The 17,765-nt window shown below is 41.9% G+C and overlaps 1 protein-coding gene across 1 annotated transcript in view; it reads left to right on the top strand.

Annotated features, from left to right (window-relative positions):
- Nucleotides 1-17,765, top strand: part of wnk3 (WNK lysine deficient protein kinase 3) — a 62,761-nt gene that overhangs the window by 8,745 nt on the left and 36,251 nt on the right. Inside the window, exon 2 of the mRNA XM_058085130.2 lies at nt 5,606-6,737. Within this exon, the coding sequence (XP_057941113.2) occupies nt 6,042-6,737 (696 nt within the window). The 5' untranslated portion in view covers nt 5,606-6,041. The remainder of the gene's footprint in view (nt 1-5,605; nt 6,738-17,765) is intronic.

Below are 17,765 nucleotides of genomic sequence, written 5' to 3'. Positions count from 1 at the left end.
GACAACACTCGCCCATATATTAAGGGTGTGGGAAGTAATCGATATAAATCGATGCATCGATGGCATGCGTGCGATGCGAGTGCATCGGCTCATTTGCTGGGTATGGATGCAATTGATAGTGAAATCTAGATTCATCGCAATGCGTTTGTGGCTATTGGTAAAATCCGATGCAAGCGCCATTTTATTAATGTTCAACTTCACCATATATGCTGTTCCCCAGGTGCCATGAATGCACCATCGGTATTTGGCCTTTTGTATTGAATACGGACGGAAGCCGTGAGGCACATACAACTACTAGTAAAACAGCATGGATGTTCATAGCAATATTCTATATTTAACCCCCCTGCAACGTTTAAATGGTATGTTTGGAAACACTATGGATTCGCAAAGAACGACGGAAAGCTTGATAAAATGTCCATCATTTGCAAAAAATGCCGTGTTAAGAAGCCGTACAACGGCAGCACGACAAACATGCTGAATTACACTTTTCCCCTTTGCTTATTCGCATCATGTTGAATTGCATCATTTTGCAAGAAATTGCACCATATTGTATCGGATTGCATTGATTTGAACTAAATGATTATGGTATCGAATCGCATCGCCTCGTATCGTATCGCATCTTGAAGAGGGTGAATCGTATCGCATCATAGTATTGCTGGCAGCGCATGGAGATGTGTATCGAATAGTCCTCAGTGCTGAGATTCACACCTCTACCCTATATGCTTGACATTCAGAAGTCCAAAGCACAAAATATATATATATATATAGTATATATATATACACACACACACACACACAAATAATTAAATTCATTGGACTAGATGACCAGCCTCTCTCAGCGAGCCCGAAATTGGTTGAGACACAGGTTGAGACATTCCGACTAAATATAGTCGGGCTCAACTCGACCCACAGTTTGGGTTCTGGAATCAGACTCCTCGAGAGGGGCTGGACCTTGTTCTACTTTGGAGTTTCTGCAGGGGAGAGGCGGTGGGCTGGTGTGGGCTTATTAATAGCCCCCCCCCCCCAGCTTGGTGCCTCTGTGTTGGAGTCATCCCCAGTCAGTTCCCTACGTCTTTGGGTTGGGGAAAGGGTCCTGACTGTCCATTGTGCATACGCGCCAAACGGCAGTTCAGAGTACCCAACCTTCTTGGGGTCCATTAGAGGGGGTGCTGGAGAGAACCCCATCTGGCAGTGAAATCAGTTAAGAGCTTTGTGCATCCTATATTTTTGCAACCCAACCTGCACTTTATTTTCCCAGTGTCACCCGCAGCTACTGCAGTGTTATTGTAAACAGAAGCTGTAGTAATTCTATATTTCATCAAAGTTTTGTCTGTCCTATATTTTATCATTGTAGTTTTCTTAAAATTAATGTCAAAATATTGTCTCGTCTCATGAAAGAAAACCACTTTGGCTATGGAGGCAAGGAAAAACACCAAGGAAGAAACCTAGAAATGTCAGAATCTGATATATAGTACCGTCTAAACATTTTCAAACATCATTTTCAAATTGAACAAACAAAGACATACGTAGATATGAAAAATATCAAACGTCATATACCAGAATATAAATGTTGGCAAATTACACTGCATTTGGTTGTGTTTTCTTAACAAAATGGCTTTGTTTATGTCATGGATCTCCCCATCCAACTCCCAAGGGATTTTGTCCAGTGTACTACAATCTGTAAAATGTACAATTTGTGTAACCATACAATGGTAATGGTAATGGTTTTATTTCATTTGAACATGCATCAGATTGAAATTGAGTGCATCCCATAATCAGTTCACAGTTCCACATGTCCAAAAGGAGTAGGAAGAAGCAACGCTTATTAAATCCTACCCCTCCATCTGGTACTTTTACAATCAGTAACAGTTTTTTTTTAATAATGTACCTCGTACCGAAGTAGGAGGTGATATGACCATCCAATGACATAATGTGTACCATAGTAAGTGTCAATATAGTGATATATATAGCACATCATGACTGGTTCAAGACTCTTCATCCTTGTATTTAGCAAACATCAACTGCTTGTATTGTTTCTTGAATTGGCTCATCGTTGTGCATTGTTTGAGGTCCTTACTCAATCCATTCCATAGTTTGATTCCACATACTGAAATGCTATGGCTTTTTAACGTAGTCCTAGCATAGAAGTGTTTCAAATGTACTTCTTCCCTGAGATCATATTTCTCCTCTCTTGTAGAGAAGTATTGGATGACATTTTTCGCTAATTGGTTGTTTTTAGCCTTATGCATTATTTTAGCTGTTTGAAGATGAACTATATCAGCAAGTTGAAGTATTTGTGATTTTAGAAATAAGGAGTTAGTATGTTCTCTGTAGGCGGCATTATGAATTATCCTTACTGACCTTTTTTGCAGTACATTTAGCGAGTGAAGATTGCTTTTATAGTTATTACTCCATATTTCCACACAATAAGTGAAATATGCTTTCACTGGTATACATAAATCTAACTTCCCTTCACCTCCAGATTGAGAGTTCACCAAAAGTGCATCGTCAACATAGTAAAACAATCATTTTAACGTTACCCTTGCACACTTCAGTGTGTGTGCGATCTTAAACATCAGATTTTTGTAATGATATTTGCCTTGTGTAATCATTTTAAGTAAGTTGAAAGGCCACCTGTTGTTGTTAAAGCTAAATATAGCTTACACCCCGGAGCATGCATCCATCTTTTGGAATGTGACAGAACTGGAAGTCATCCTTGCCCATAAAATCCCTGAGGCATCTGGTGCTTATTGTCTTTGGTATTTGACTGTCAGGTAATAGCTTGCGATGCTAACAGTGACTTTTAAGAGTGCTGCAACATGCTTGGTTCTTTGATTATTCCTTTTAAAAAAGGTCTGGAGTTACTGCGCCTGTCTGGAAGCCAAGAGTAGATTTGAAAGGCAAAGATGACTGAGATCCTTGTGGACGCTTTCATGGTCTGAAGGTGCTGGAACATGAGACAGGGGTACCTTCAGCGCATGACCCGCATGTTTGCTTGTAAAGTAATATGTGTCGAGTAGTAAAAGTCAGTGCATATGCTGACCTAGACCACACTGGTTCTACTTTCCACTTCCTGCATCCACTTCCTGTACACTCGCTGACAGCCAAATTGCATTAGGACAGTGTTTGTTAACACGTGAATTACAATGATTACATTAATACAACCTTTTTCCCATCACAAATGAGGCTAATTCAGTGGTGTCATTAGGCCTGTTTTAGGGGGGCTTTAAAATGTTCTGAAGCTATCCTAAATAATTTGATATTTTGCATTGATTTTTTTTTTTTTTTTACAAAAAAAAATCTCTGACAAATTTGATATAATAGGGCAAAAGCAGGCTAATAAGCAAGCCAATAAGCAGGCTAATACTAATGCTAATACTAGTAATAATCAGAAGAATAATATTGATGATAGTGATGATTATGATAATAATAATAATATAATAATGATTATTCTATAATTGATGACTGTCCACTGGACAGAATGGTTGCAGAGCTTGAGCAGTGGTTTTGCAGTGTAGATTGTGTGTACTTGTGTACATTTAATGGTGGCCTAAAACAATTGACTATCTCTACTAAATATGTCCAAAAGTGGGAAAGTTATATCCCGCCTCTTGTTCTTTATTTGTTTTTTGGATTAAAAAAATGTTTTTGAACGTCTGCTACATTCATTCATATCCTGTGCATCTCCAGGGGGCTAAGCCCCCCCTGTCCTCAGAACCTAGTGACGCCCCTGGGCTAATTTATTGTATTATAATTCTAATAAACAAAAAGCATCTCTGTGCGGAGTTGGCATGTTCTCCCAGTGTGAGGGTTTCCTCCGGGGGAGTTACGGTATTTCTCTTTGCTCGTTGGTTATTTCAACGTCTCTATTCCAAAGTGGCGGTCGTGTAATCACACGGCTATCAGACCCTCAGTACAATTATGTTATGACACAGATTTTGCTCATAGTTCCTCATCCATATTTAATGGTCAGGATAGGCTTTACGCAGCTAATTAACACAAGGCTGTCATATCATAATGGTATTTATCTAGTAATTGACATTATTCATCATGAGACATATCAAATACAGGGAAAATTAAGGCAAGCAATACATACATATGAATAAATACGTACACTGTGTGTGTGTGTGTGTGTGTGAGAAAAAGCCGCCTTCCTGATTTCTTATTTTATTCCCTTTTAAGTTTGTCACACTAAAGGGGACCTATTGTACTTTTCCCTCTTTCTGCCCTATAAATGCAGCTAGAATGTAGTATTCTGGTGTTAAACCATTCTATAACTGTAGTTAGAATGTAGTATTCTGGTGTTAAACCATTCTATAACTGTAGTTAGAATGTAGTATTCTGGTGTTAAACCATTCTATAACTGTAGTTAGAATGTAGTATTCTGGTGTTAAACCATTCTATAACTGTAGCTAGAATGTAGTATTCTGGTGTTAAACCATTCTATAACTGTAGTAAGAATGTAGTATTCTGGTGTTAAACCATTCTATAACTGTAGTTAGAATGTAGTATTAAACCATGGTGTTAAACCATTCTAGAACTGTAGCTAGAATGTAGTATTCTGGTGTTAAACCATTGTATAACTGTAGTAAGAATGTAGTATTCTGGTGTTAAACCATTCTATAACTGTAGCTAGAATGTAGTATTCTGGTGTTAAACCATTCTATAACTGTAGTTAGAATGTAGTATTCTGGTGTTAAACCATTCTATAAATGCAGCTGGAATGTTGTATTCTGGTGTTAAACCATGCCAAAGTTTCAGATAAGTTTCAGATAATGAGGTTTACACATTTGGAAATGAGCCCTGAAAGAAGTTTGGGATGGCTCAAAATGCTCGGTTTCAAAAGGCGTGGTAAAACTGCCCCTTTGTGATGTCACAGAGGGGCGGCCTTCCTTAAATATAAACTGTCTGCCCTATCCCTGTTAAAACATATGCACCTTGCGATCTTAAAACTTGTTTCATAACTACATGGTACATTTTTGAAGACATCAGGCACGATCGTGCATCAGTCACTGACTGTGTTGTTTTTGTCTGTTTGTTTCGGGTGGTGGCTGGTTGTATGTTTATTGCTGTATTTGCATGAATGGCCATCTTCACACAGCTCATGTACATGAAATAATTATAATATCCTCTGTGCATGGTGTATGCCCCGCCCACTCCGAGTACGCATACAGATCATGTAGAGGGTGAACACATACAGATGTAGATAGTGGTGTACTCGCTCATCCCTACTATTTACAATTTTTAGTGCAGGAGGAACTTTTGTTGTGTGCAGGGCTGCGTCGGAATCCGGATGATGTGTGACGGGCGACGAGTGTGCCGCGTTTGAAACGGGCGTTTTGCACACTGATATACTAATATCGTATCTCCTGTTCATTGAGGTTTTCAATTGATAATGGCTGAATACTGGAAATAAATACATTATGAAATAAAAACTGTGAGTTATAATAGCAGTATTTTGTTCATTTAAACATTTACACTGCATGTCAATTTATTAGACACACACTTCACCCTCCCCTTGCTTCACGTATTGACAGAGTTGGCATTCGGCTACACCATGATAGCATACTCTAAATGTCTGGCTTGTGTTTCTTTTGTGTTGCAGGCTTCAGTCTAAGACATTTGCTCGACGCTTGGAGCTAGAAGGACTGTGGCTCTCCCAGCAGGCGTGTGGAAAGACTGCCGCTTTAGCGTGTTAATTAAGGCCTTGAAGGTGTGCTGTTTACTTGGCTGAGTGATGGACTCAAGTGGCTTGTGATGAAAATGTAGAAGATGCTGCAAAGGAAAGGGAGGACATAAGCTGTTCATGTGGAACAGAACCACTTTGTTCTTTTTATGTGGAATCTGTAAGGTATTGAAGACATGGAGGGAGTGAGGAACGTAGGGAAAGGTCACTAACTGGACCACAGCGAGCCTTCATAAGATACCTGTCGGACAGAAAGAGACATCTGGTCAACCAGGAGCAAGAGTCAACGAAGAGAGTGAGAGACGGGGGCTGTCAGAGAAGCAAAGGTGTGGAGGAGTTCTCGGAGGAGTTCTCCATGGCTACAGATCCAGGAGAGGCCACGGGTACAGAGGAATCCTCGGAGAAAACAGATGGACAGAAGGAGGAGGACCTGGACCAGGAGGGTACTTCCAACACGCAGAGGGACGGGACATGCAGAACCCCCTCGGGCTTCCTCCCATCCCAGCCTCAAGAAAGGAGAAGGACAGGAGGAAAGGATGGAGGAGGAGGAGAAGCTCATCAGGAGGGTATGGTGACCCCAGTCAAATCTGTTTTCTTCTCAACGCCCACCTTGCCAGTTGACACAGGCCAGAAATGTCTGAGGAGGGAGAAGCGCTTCTTCAGGAAGAGTGTAGAGATCTGTGAGGAGGAGGAGGATGTGGGTCTCCCAGAATCCCCCCACAGCGCACCTCACTTGGAGCTGCGCTCCTTTGACCCAGTCTTCACGAGCAATGCCCCACAGCAAGGAGGTGTGTCCTGCGCCGCCCTGGGCCAGGATCCGTCCTGCCCCGGCGGCCAGGACCCCGGCAGGGTTGGTCCCCCTTCCTCACCCACCCTAAAAGGAAAGGAGCGGGACCGTGAGGAGGAGGAGGCTGAGATGAAAGCTGTGGCCACTTCTCCCGGAGGCAGGTTTCTGAAATTTGACATTGAACTTGGCAGAGGAGCCTTCAAGACCGTGTACAAAGGCCTGGACACCGAGACGTGGGTGGAGGTGGCTTGGTGTGAACTTCAGGTATGATCACTTCTCTTTTTCAAACTACAATAACATGTGCTGGCGAATCCCTGCATTCCTTCTTCAATGTATAGGATTGCATCCTTCTGAAGAAGCTGAAGCTCGACTGAAATGCTGTGGAAGTACCCTAAAACGTAGAATGAAAGTAAATTGGTAGTTTGAGGGGCGGCACAGCGGTTGAGTGGTTAGCACGCAGACCTCACAGCTAGGAGACCAGGGTTCAATTCCACCATTCCATTCCGCCATCTCTGTGTGGAGTTTGCATGTTCTCCCCGTGGATGCGTGGATTTTCCCCGGGTACTTCGGTGTCCGCCCCCATTCCAAAAACATGCTAGGTGAATTGGCCACTCCAAATTGTCCATAGGTATGAATGTGAGTGTGAATGGTTGTTTGTCTATATGTGCCCTGTGATTGGCTGGCCACCAGTCCAGGGTGTACCCCGCCTCTTGCCCGAAGACAGCTGGGATAGGCTCCAGCACCCCCGCGACCCTCGCGAGGATAAGCTTCCATGCACTGGATTACTCTAAGCAAGTCCTCTGTCTGCTCTGAGTAACTTCAAAATTGTGATCAACACCACGGACATAAATTGTGAGCTTTGCAGTGTCGGTTATGTCTGTGCTCTCATCACGACCAATTGAATATGCATCAAAACATCTGGCTTTCTCACACAGGCGTTGCTAAATGTGACTTGACAGGTCAGAACTACGCTCTGCCGCTGTGTTGGCAGAAAGGCTGATGTTGCTGAACTGACAAATTCTACTTGTAATATGCATTTTTTGTTTTTACAAACTCGCCCTCTGTGAACGCCATCATCCGACTAACCATATAGCTACGTAGTTTCGACTGCTGCATCATTCTCTTTGTTTGCGTTCTTGAAGAAATCTTGTTACCTACGACATGTTTTGTAAGGCTGGCAACCCGGTTGGCTTTCTCATCCTCCTGGTATTTTTCACATTCCTCGACATGTTTAGTGGAATAATAATGTTTCAGGTTATATTCCTTGTGCACTGCAACTTTTTCAGCGCTGTGCTCAACAAAGAATTACTGCGTCTACCGCCGACCTTTGTCTTCATGCAGGCTTTGCTTTAGCAAAGACATGATGAGGGGGTGACAAAATGTAGTTTATTACACTTGCCGTTGATCTTGTTCCACGTTTCATAGAAGTGTTTAGCCAACTAGCAACACATGAACGTCTCGATGCGTGACGTCGTTTCAGCTTCGACTTGTCACAACAGCGCGGCGGATAGCGAACAGCTTGGTAGCAGTCGCCTTTCTCTGCTTTTCATTGTGGCATTTGTTGATGGTAGAAAGTCCACAACAACTTTAAAAAAAGGTGACTTCTACCGGACCGTCCATCATCCGCCACATTCTTGTTACAAGCGTAGTGTCCATGAAGTCGGTGTAGCTTACCCCGGGCTCACACTGAATCCATTGCGGCCGTCGGAAGCATTCCGCAACATTGAAATCCCTGTTGTGGGCTCACACAAGCTCCGTCTCTGGCGGACATACGGCACAACGGAAAGAATCCATTTGGGGACAAACTTTTTTTTTAAGCGCCGCAGCACTCTCTGGTCAAGCTGTGGTTTTCCGCAGCCGGGCGGAGCTCGCCGCTGCGTCCACGGGACTCAGTGTGAGTGACACTTTGTGACAAGCCGGATTGGATCAGTATCAGAGCCGCAACAGATTCATGTGAGCCCGGGGTTAGCCTAGCACCGAATGTCAGCCACGATGAGGAACGGCGAGCAGGGCTTCCTTCAGAGGTCCACTCCCACTGAATGCCGCATTAAGGCCTCACAGCTCGGAGACCCGAGTTCAATTCCACCCTCGGCCATCTCTGTGTGGCGTTTGCGTGTTCTCCCCATGCATGCGTGGGTTTTCTCCGGGTACGCAGGTTTCCTCCCACATTCCAAAATCATGCTAGGTTAATTGGCCACTCCAAATTGTCCATAGGTATGAATGTGAGTGTGAATGGTTGTTTGTCTATATGTGCCCTGTGATTGGCTGGCCACCAGTCCAGGGTGTACCTTGCCTCTCGCCCAAAGACAGCTGGGATAGGCTCCAGCACCCCAGCGACCCTCGTGAGGATAAGCGGTAGAAAATGACTGAATGAATCATGGTGGGGGCCACAAGATGTGGTAGAACGTACAAAAAAGACAAAGGCTTCATATGAGGATTGTAGATGATGGGCAAAATTCCAAAACAAGTGTCGTTTCCTTTAACGGGTGGGGGTCTGTTGTTGGACAGAAAACACAGGGAGAGTGTGAGAAACGTGACACAATAGTGATGAGAGAAGCAAAGACGAGGCAGTGAGAAAGACAGCTGAGAGACCGAGTGGTAAACTGATGATCCAAATAGAGGATTACTATGGCATACCTCCCAGAGAGCAGTTGTCTGGCTAATACTAAGCTAGCTTACAGTATGCAGAGAGGGCACTCGTGCACACCGAGGCTTGGTATGGTTGGATCAGGTGCCACATTCTTTGTGGTCACATCAGCCACCCCATCTACTCCTGATTATTGAAGTCGTTTGCAGTTTATGGGCAGGCTGACATTTCAAAGGAGCGATCAGAACGATGACACATGGAACCGGTAATGACGAATGACATATCTTAAAGGAAAACTACACTTGTTTTGGAATTTTGCCCATTATCCGCAATCCTTTTGAAACATGAACACACATCTTTTGTCTTTTCTGACTGTTGTAAAGATATCAAAAAAAGATTTAAAAAACCTATTAAAACCTATTTTACACAGGACTGTTTTTGTGAAGACGAATGTGAAATATCCACCAAAACTGTTGCTGAAGACAGAAGCAGTGTGCTCTTCCCGGGAAAGGTGCATTAATGTTGGACGCACTGTGCGTCCACAGAAGTGGCAAGAACCACAGTGCTCACTGTCTGGTGCAAGGTGGTCCCACCAAAAAAAGACATATCCACTACCGATGTTGTGCCAAGATTGTCTGCATTTCGTAAACGCGGCACCCTCACATTCAGTTTCTGACTTCCACATCACCAGCGGCGCCTCTGACAATGTGTGTCCGACAATGAGTGCTCCTCCTCGGGCAGGCAAGGTTGGAGGAGCACCAAAGGTGCTTACTCTTTAGCCACGTTTACATGGACCTAAATATTCCAATTCCATTCGGTTTATTTGCTCAAACGGAAAGAATGTAACCTTTGTATACACCTCATTCCGAAAGAAAAGTGCCAATCTGAATGAATATATAATGGGACTCACAGGGGTGGAATATTCCTTTCCCCAATCCGATTGTAGTATCGTGTACCCCCTCATTCGGAACGTTGTCAGGGTGCGTTCTTCAAATTTCAAAACTGGACGAAGGAAAAACTGGCAATACAGAGTTATTCCAACAAGTGAAAGAAAAACTCAGGGAAGTCGGTATCACGTGATGTTGATGTTTTACTGGGCATGCCCCATTGACTATTCTGGTTGATTATAGCGGCGCATGTAGACACGCGATTGGAATATTCCTTTCCATGGATACCATTGCTTTCGGAAAGGTCATTCAGAAAGATTCCATTCGGAAAGAGAAAAACTCCTCATGTAAACGTGGCTTTTGAGTTCATACACAATAAGTCAGGGGTCTTCAACCAGTGGCTCCTAAAGACTTTTCCATCAGCTCTCCAAAGACTCTATTCATTTATTATCTATATATTAACTCCTATACCTCCTAATATTGGAAAGTTGGGAGTGTTGAGAGTGTGACCAATCACAGCGGAGTCGGGGTGAAAAATGATAATAGGTCCCCGTTAACTGTTGTGTGCTATGGTAGCATCTAGCTCTTCTTCTGTGCACAAAGACAGGGACGCTTGGTCATTAGCTGTTCAAACACTGCATGAAAGTGAGAAATGTAATCTCACAGTGCAGACGCTATTGCTGTTATTTAAACAAAAGTACACACACACACAGCCATAGCACTTTTTTGCATTGCAGTCACAGACCTTCCTCTCTGGCTTCCTCTGTGGGTGTGTTTTTTCACAAGTATCACAGTTGTGCATGCAAGCCGTACCCACATATGCTCCTGGATGTGTCTATCAGACTCTTTCACTATCTCTATCTCTTTCACTACCTCACCCACCATGATTTGTCTTTGCGAGTAAGCATGTTGGGTGATCCAGGGAGTTAATTACAGCGGGGGCCTGTCAGGCTGGAACAAAAACCCTGCACAGACAGCAGAACAGTGGCATCAGAGACCTGACTGGTTCAACCCAGACTGGACCAGATTAACGCAGCTGTACAATCATAAGAGTAGCACTGTGTGGTGTAAAATGTTCGGTGGAGAGAAGAAATAAACTTCCTAACGACAGATCTATCTTTTATGGGTATTTATGCTGCAGAAGGGAAGACAGTAGAAACAGACAGTTGAGCGTCTGCCGCAAGTGTCCTCTTGAAGTACTATATTTACAGTATATTTCCAGTTACTATGGTACCCATTATGTCATTGTATGGTCATATCACCTCCCACTTCGGTACAAGGTACATTGTTTAAAAAAACAACAAAAACAAAAACCCAAAACTGTATTATGGAAAGCAGGAAGTGAACAAATGTAACAGTTACTGATTGTAAAAGTACCAGATGGAGGGGTAGGATTTAATAAGCTTTGCTTCTTCCTACTCCTTTTGGGCATGTGGAACTGTGAACTGATTATGTGATGCACTCAATTGGAATCTGATGCATGTTCAAATTAAATAAACCATTACCATTAAGTACAGGACAGAAGAATAGTTTACAGACATTATCAGGACTTTACCAGGTGCAAGGATGTATCCCACGTTAATCACAGCTTGTTGACATGGAAACGCCATTGGGCAAACTTGTTTTGGAGACGCAGGGGCTCAAGCCACACAGCATAGTCAGAAATACTGTATTTGTTGGTATTCTGTATTTGGAAATATTTACAAAAAAGACACCATTCTCCCTTCTGTAGGAAACGGCTACAACTGTTTTTCAAACAGTAGAGCAATTTTGGATCACTGATTAACGGCATCAGTACATGAGCGATTATGTACTCGTATTCATGTTTACGTAGCTTCTTACTCGGACCAACAAGAGTAAAAGCTACCGGTACACACACACAAAATAAGGACTTTGTTTTCAACTCACAGATCTACAGAATATCCAATACCCTGCATATCTTGTTTGTCATCTGTTTTCTCCTGGTGGGGTCATCAAGGATTATTAAGATGCATTAAAAATCACTTTTACCCAAATTCGGAGGCATGCTAGAATGGCAAAATAACACAAAGCCTATGTTACAGGACGGACTGTGGCAATAAAGGCCCTTGAAGTAAGTAGATGGTTAGTTTTGCCATCATGCCATCTTCTGTCAAAACAATTCTTTGACAGAAACTTTCTCAAAGGCTTCATGTTTAGATTGGGAGACTTCCTGTTTTTATCATTTTCATGGGAAAACGTCAGTAACGGTCTTGACGAGTTTGAGATGATCTCATCTGATTCTGCTGACCAATGACATGAGTCAAGGTCATACAATGGCACACAGGGCTATTGATTATAGTCTAAATTTAGAAACTAAATAAATTGCGCCATATTTTACAGATAGATGGGACGGATCGACCCAGGCTGACCAGACACATTAGCTGGCCCTGGGCAAGAAAGCCATCAACGGGGATTCCGGTGCTACTGCTGACAGTAACACTAACACTGCAGACTGTTGTTACACAGTCAATAGAAACTGTTCAGTCAAGGGAAAGCAACAAAGAGCTTGAACCGTTGACATGAAATACACATTTTTTCAATATTTTGGCTTTTGATGCTGTGATCGTCGACTTTTGATCAGGTATTCCAGTTTAGGGGACCTATGATGGTCATTTTCTGGCCCTTCGTATTGACTTGTGGACTTTGGAGCAGCATCACACGAAAACCAGCACGGAAGGCGTTCTAGAGCTTCCAGAATCTGCACCTACTGCAACTGTATTTCCTTCTGTTTCAGTCTGTTTTTATTTATTCCAACTCCCAAGCGCTCCCGACTACTTCCGAACCACACTTATTGTGTGGAAATATGGGCTAATAACTATAAGAGCAATCTTCACTGGCCAAATGTACTGCAAAAAAGGTCAGTAAGGATAATTCATAATGCCGCCTACAGAGAACATACTAACTCCTTATTTCTAAAATCACAATTACTTCAACTGATATAGTTCAGCTGATATAGTTCATCTTCAAACAGCTAAAATAATGCATAAGGCTAAAAATAACCAATTACCTAAAAATGTCATCCAATACTTCTCTAGAAGAGAGGAGAAATATGATCTCAGGGAAGAAGTACATTTGAAACACTTCTATGCTAGGACTACGTTAAAAAGCCATAGCATTTCAGTATGTGGAATCAAACTATGGAATGGATTGAGTAAGGACCTCAAACAATGCACAACGATGAGCCAATTCAAGAAACAATACAAGCAGTTGATGTTTGCTAAATACAAGGATGAAGAGTCTTGAACCAGTCATGATGTGCTATATATATCACTATATTGACACTTACTATGGTACCCATTATGTCATTGGATGGTCATATCACCTTCTACTTCGGTACGAGGTGCATTATTATAAAAAAAATTAACTGTATTATGGAAAGCAGGAAGTGAACAAATGTAACAGTTACTGATTGTAAAAGTACCAGATGGAGGGGTAGGATTTAATAAGCTTCGCTTCTTCCTACTTCTTTTGGACATGTGGAATTGGGAATGATTATGGGATGCACTCAATTGGAATCTGATGCATGTTCAAATGAAATAAAACCATTACCATTACACTTTTTGTCTGTATGGTAGTTGATAATAATTGGTTGAACCCTTTGGGGGCTGCATGGTGGCCGAGTAGTTAACATGTAGGCCACACAGTCAGGAGATCGGAAAGACCTAGGCTCGATTCTCCGCTTGGGCATCTTTGTGTGGAGTTTGTATGTTCTCCCCCCGTGTGTGGGTTTTTCTCTGGGAGCTCCGGTTTCCTCCCACATTCCAAAACCATGCATTAGGTTCACTGTCAGGTTGACGACTACAAACCTAAAATCAGTTTTCTCCGTAGGGTGGCTGGCTCTCCCTTAGAGATAAGGTGAGAAGCTGCTCGGGAGGCGTGGTCGCTTTGTGTGACTGGCCAATCACAGAGCGTCAACTTTGATTACATAATGAGAATTTTCTTTCAACAAGACTACAGATAATGAAGAAGTGTCATACGCATATCTGGCATAAATGCATTATCCGTAAACGACTATCCGGCTCATCCCCAGTGTCAGGTTTAAACCCCAACACTTGTAAAAAACACTGCCTGTACAAAGGAAGACACAGAGAGATGAGTTTCTTTTTACTTGCAAGGAGAGATGATGGAGACTACACAGTTACAATCCTCCTACCAACTCTGACCAGTCCCCATTTCTCCTGCCCTTTTATTTAGTTAGGGATGCCCTAGTTACATGGGATTTCAACTTCTAAGGGAAGGGGGGTTTAACTAAACAAGTTGAAACCGGTTCTTTGTACAATATGTTATCCATAGTGTGTGGGTATCTCCTCTTTGGCATGTGATCTTCTGGAGACACTCACACACACACACACACACATATACATTCTGGGTCACATGCGGCTATTTCCTGTCCACGAGGGTATGATAGAACTATCTGGTGAGAGAATGTTCTGTCACGTTCTGTTTTCTCTAATCATGATGTACACCACAAGTGCAGGCGTCACAGCATTAATCTTACATTGCTATGTGAGTGATATGAAACACATGTACAGCGTTAATCTTACTTTGTTATGTGAGTGATATGAAATGTTTGTAGGTCATAAGAAAAATTGGTCATAAGAATATAGTAAAAATAGAATAACTTTATGTACAATTCTTCTAACACCTAGTATGTAATACAGTAAAGTCTCGTTATATCGATATTCTCGGGAGTCGGAAAAAATACTGATATAACCGGACTATCCATATATCCGATCCTACGCCGAACTGCATTAAAAGTGGGCAATAATGCACTCGACATTGTTCTATAGTATAGAACAATGTCGAGCAGCTTAAATCAATCTTTGCTTAAGGATTTCAATACCAAAAAAGAACACGGCGAACGGCTGCTTCCAGTCAACTTTATTTTTCACACTTCCACCACCAGAGCGCAGCACACACACCGATTCCCGCACTTCCTGGTTCACAGGTCATGCTCAACCCGCCCCACATAGCTGGCCAAACACATGCCTGCAACAGAAGAACCAACGAACACCAGCATGTACATATGAAAAACAGTGATTATTGCAAGCGATAAAAAGATATCTGAATACAACACAATTAAATACATGTATTTGTACGCTTGTGTCTTCGTTGGAATAGGTGTGTATGCTATGTCAGTTGGTTCTTCTGTTGCAGGCATGTGTTTGGAAGCAGCCGTTCGCCGTGTTCTTTTTTGGTATTGACATCCTTAAGCAAAGATTGATTTAAGCTGCTTTTGTATCGATATAAGCAGACCAAATTGGCTGGCGTGAGATGAAAAGGGCATCGTAGTAACCGGATTATCATAATAACCGTGTATCATACTAACGGAACTAATTATATCATAAAAGACTAGAAATTTGCCGGGAAATGAAAATAGTATCGTAATAAGTAGTAATTCGTTATAACCGATATCGATATAACGAGACTTTACTGTATATGCAATTTGAAGAAACAGAAACAGTTCTTGAGGGAGTCTAACTGATGTGAATGAAACAGGCAAACAAAGATGAAGTTGAAATGAAGTAGTATAATATATTTTTTGGAGGAAAAGAGGTAAGTGTAACAAAATAAAACGGGTAGTAAGAAAAAAGATTTAATGAATAAAACCCCCCAGCTTTTACTTAACCCTCCTCTTGTGTTAGGGTCGGCACCGACCCGTCTTACATTTTAATGCATAAAAAGAATCATATAACATTTGTTTATTGCATCAAGGCTTTGACAGGAAGCTCTATTTCAACAAAATAAAACCAAAAAAATATTTTTTACTACATTTTAAAATGGTCTGGTTGAAATTATGTCCACTGTATTGTTAGGGTCGGCTTCGACCCGGTTATAATAATATGATTATAAAGCAATATTTTGAGCCAAAACTGAACTCATAAGTGTACAATTAGCCAACACAATGACAACCAGCTCCTCCTCTCATCATGTAAGCTTTTTGGCCGCTTTTCCAGTATACCAGCAGAAAAACAATGTCCAGACATGTGAGGGGAATTCACTCATTTGACTGGCTGATTTCACATTTACAATTTGGATCATGGAAAGAATGGCAAGAAGTACAGTGAACCAAGATCTGGACCACATTTTTGGTAACAATGAGGGAGAGGACAGACCAGCATAGTCATTGAGATGAGCAGGAGGACAATGATCCAGAAGACACAGATGATGCGAGTCAGATGAAGAGGTTGCTGGTGGTGAACCTGTTCTATAGCCCTCAGTAGTTGTTACCAGTAGCCAGGTAACAAAAGAACCTTCAATTTATTAATATGATTCTTTTGAGGTTCATTTTACCATTTTTGGAAATTGAAATCGAGGGGTATAGTGACAAAAAAGGCCTACATAACCACACCAAAAGTATTAAAACCAACATTTGGATGAGGAAGCCGAAGAAGGTAACCAAGACATGAGAAACAAATTTGATGGTAACTTATTGTTTTTAGTGTATTTTATAGCTGATTTAATACATGGGTCAAATCCGACCCGTTAACATAAGAGATGATACCAGAAAGCTAGCACAAGAGGAAGGTTATGGTATAAGGGTTTTTGGGTGTGGAAGGACAAAATAATACTTGAATGGTGGTTGACAGGTTCTTGAGTCTCATTGGTATAAAGTTCATTCATCAGTTCAGAATGTTTTGATGTCCACTAATTAAAGAGTTGCCTACCTTTTTTGTGTTACTAGAAATGTTGCGTAAGAATGTTTATCTTCCACTTCTCACAAAAGCAGAAGTGAGCGTATAGAATGGTTCCCTAAATATGTCCACAGTGGCCTTGTTAGCCCCTATATGCTCTTTATACTTTCAGATGCTGTTCCAGTTCACATGTTGGTGAACTTGGCCTACTGGCCTGCTGTTCTAATCCAGCATGTGGGCCAACCTTTTTCCAGCTATCTATCCTGTTACTGTGAGCCTTGTAGTTTACTGTAATCTAATCCCAACCACCCGCCACCAAGGATTGTCAAATGCCAGATGCTTATTTGCACTTGCAGGCAGGCAAACACACATAACTAGTCTAGTGTCTTATAGGGGACCTATAATGCTTATTTTATCAACCCTTTGTATTAGGTTGTGGACTTCTATAGAAAAGCTACACACAATAACCCAGAACCTTCCAGAATCCGCACCTATTCCAGCTGTATTTCCTTGGATTTGTGCTTCCCGCCAGTTTTAATTTATTCCACCCGTGGTCGCACTCCCAAACTACTTCCTGACAAGTGCGATCGACACGTTATACTTTAGTGGGTATAGGAATTGAATAGAACTGTGAACTGATTATGTGATGCATTCAATTGGAATCTGATGCATGTTCAAATGAAATAAAACCATTACATTACACTTTTTGTCTGTATGGTAGTTGATAATAATTGGTTGAACCCGTTGGGGGCTGCACGGTGGCTGAGTAGTTAGCATGTAGGCCACACAGTCAGGAGATCAGGAAGACTTGGGCTCATTATTTGACACTTTGGCATGGTTTAACACCGGAATCCAACATTCTAACTACATTAATAGGTCAGAAAGAGGAAAGCATCATAGGTCCCCTTTAACATCCAGTTAAGTTTAAGAACAAAGAAGCGTGTGGCTTACATGTGTGTCTGCTGGACAGTCGTAGAAAGTTCTTAACATCCACATGCGCGCACACACAAAGTTAATTATAAGTTATTTTGTTGTACTGCTTTGCACTGACTAAATCCTGAATGCTATGTCACATAGCGCACATTCAGCTAAGGGTCTGGTTTTTATAGATCACTCCAAATTGTCCATAGGTATGAATGTGAGTGTGAATGGTTGTTTGTCT

This window comes from Doryrhamphus excisus, linkage group LG17 (genome assembly GCF_037039965.1).
Source record: "Doryrhamphus excisus strain RoL-2023G ecotype Guam linkage group LG17, RoL_Dexc_Guam_v1.1, whole genome shotgun sequence".
NCBI classification, from domain to species: domain Eukaryota; kingdom Metazoa; phylum Chordata; class Actinopteri; order Syngnathiformes; family Syngnathidae; genus Doryrhamphus; species Doryrhamphus excisus.
Note: the sequence above shows the minus strand (reverse complement) of the source record. Positions and strands in the feature narration are given on the sequence as shown.